The following is a 1,574-nucleotide window of genomic DNA, read 5'->3' on the forward strand; positions in this document are numbered from 1 at the left end:
ACACATCGAATTGCTCGGCTTACGTCTCTTGAGACTTTCGCCTTGACCCCCTTGCTTCAAGGCATTTTTGGTGCGCCTAGTTCGGGGCTCACCCACAAATACCTTTTAAAACACGGTGTAAAATACGTGAATCAACATTTTCCTTATATGCAACTGCTCCTCTGATAATTAAGCCTGATTATATCCTTGCGCATTGTCATTGTTTATGTATTTTCTGATCATGTCATAAATAAAAAAGGTAGGAAAGCAATATCTAGAAATGCAATTCTAGAATTTTTATTAGTCAATAGTTACTATTACTATTCAAAGTCTTTGTAAGTTTCACAATAATTTGGATGTACAAATGAAAATCAACATCCGATCTTCATTTTTCTTTCATTTTAAACTAGAACTAGAGAAGGGAAAAGGAAAAAGATTTTACGAACACGAACTTAATCGTTCCATACTGTTGTTATTCCTTCCTACTACATGACTATTTTTTCCCATAATAGTGAAGGCCACGCATGATTAGTGTATTTCCAACGAAACGAGCATCTGATTTTGTCGGTGCCATAACTGGTGCCTGAGAATCCGGTGATGGAGATGGTGCGTCTATATATTCTGCGTCTGGTGATGGTGACGGTGGCTGAGCATCCGGTGGTGGTGGTGGTTGTTCAGCATCTGGTGGTGGTGGTGGTTGCTCTGCATCTGGTGGAGGAGGTGGTGGTTGCTGATCAGCCTCTGGTGGTGGTGGAGACTTAACAGTTGGTGGTGGCGACTTAACTCGTGGTGGTGGTTGCTGCCTAGGTGGAGGATTACGGGGACGTTGACGTGAAACGGGTGGAAACTTAAAACGCAGAAGAGTTGCATGAGACGAAGTTTCAACGTCTTTTCCATGAGTCAGTTCTAAAAATGAGCAAACTACTAGAACTGAAAGTTGTATAAGCACCAGGGCCTTCGCAGATATGATAGCCATACTTGTTAACTGAAATCAAATGTGAGTACGTAAAACAAAGTAAAGGGGAACGAATTTATAGGAGTTTAAATGGATACAATTAAATGGATTTATGCTATAATGAAATAGAATTTCAATGGCAGAAGTTGCAGTAAATAAAACATTTTTAGCCTATAATGTCGTAGTAGAGGCAAAATTATTTATAAACAATTAAATAAACCTTCTCTGTAGCCTATGTGTTCACATATTCTATTGCTTTGTTGTTTGCAGTTAGTTTAAGAAAAACTCGTGTTAAAACTAATTTTATAGTACTCTGTATCACTGAGATGTGAAACTTTGTTGATTAGGAATTACTGATATGTACTATGCTATTAAACCGATCAAGAAAATGTAAGGTTCCACAAGTTTCCCTTCTTTTACCATAATTTTATACTTTCCAGATAAAGGAAAAAAGTTAATAAGACTACCCCAAAAGTTAGTTGAGTTTTTCCTTTTACATTTGAGCCCATTTAATTTGGACATAAGAAATTTTTCTCTTTTTTCCAAAAAAATTTCACTTTTTTTTCGAAAATCATCGTTTGTTCATAAGATTTTGAATTTTCACTTGAAGATACATTTTTGAAATTTTCAAAAATTTGAA

General features: G+C 36.3%; 1 protein-coding gene across 1 annotated transcript; it reads right to left on the bottom strand.

Moving 5' to 3' along the window:
- Positions 1–347: 347 nt before the first annotated feature.
- On the bottom strand, positions 348–978 carry LOC107768634 (uncharacterized). Its single transcript, XM_016587755.1, has one exon. The coding sequence runs from the start codon at positions 953–955 to the stop codon at positions 473–475; it is 483 nt and encodes a 160-aa protein (XP_016443241.1). The 5' UTR covers positions 956–978; the 3' UTR covers positions 348–472.
- Positions 979–1,574: the final 596 nt, after the last annotated feature.

Source organism: Nicotiana tabacum, chromosome 17 (genome assembly GCF_000715075.1).
Source record: "Nicotiana tabacum cultivar K326 chromosome 17, ASM71507v2, whole genome shotgun sequence".
Taxonomy (NCBI): Eukaryota; Viridiplantae; Streptophyta; class Magnoliopsida; order Solanales; family Solanaceae; genus Nicotiana; species Nicotiana tabacum.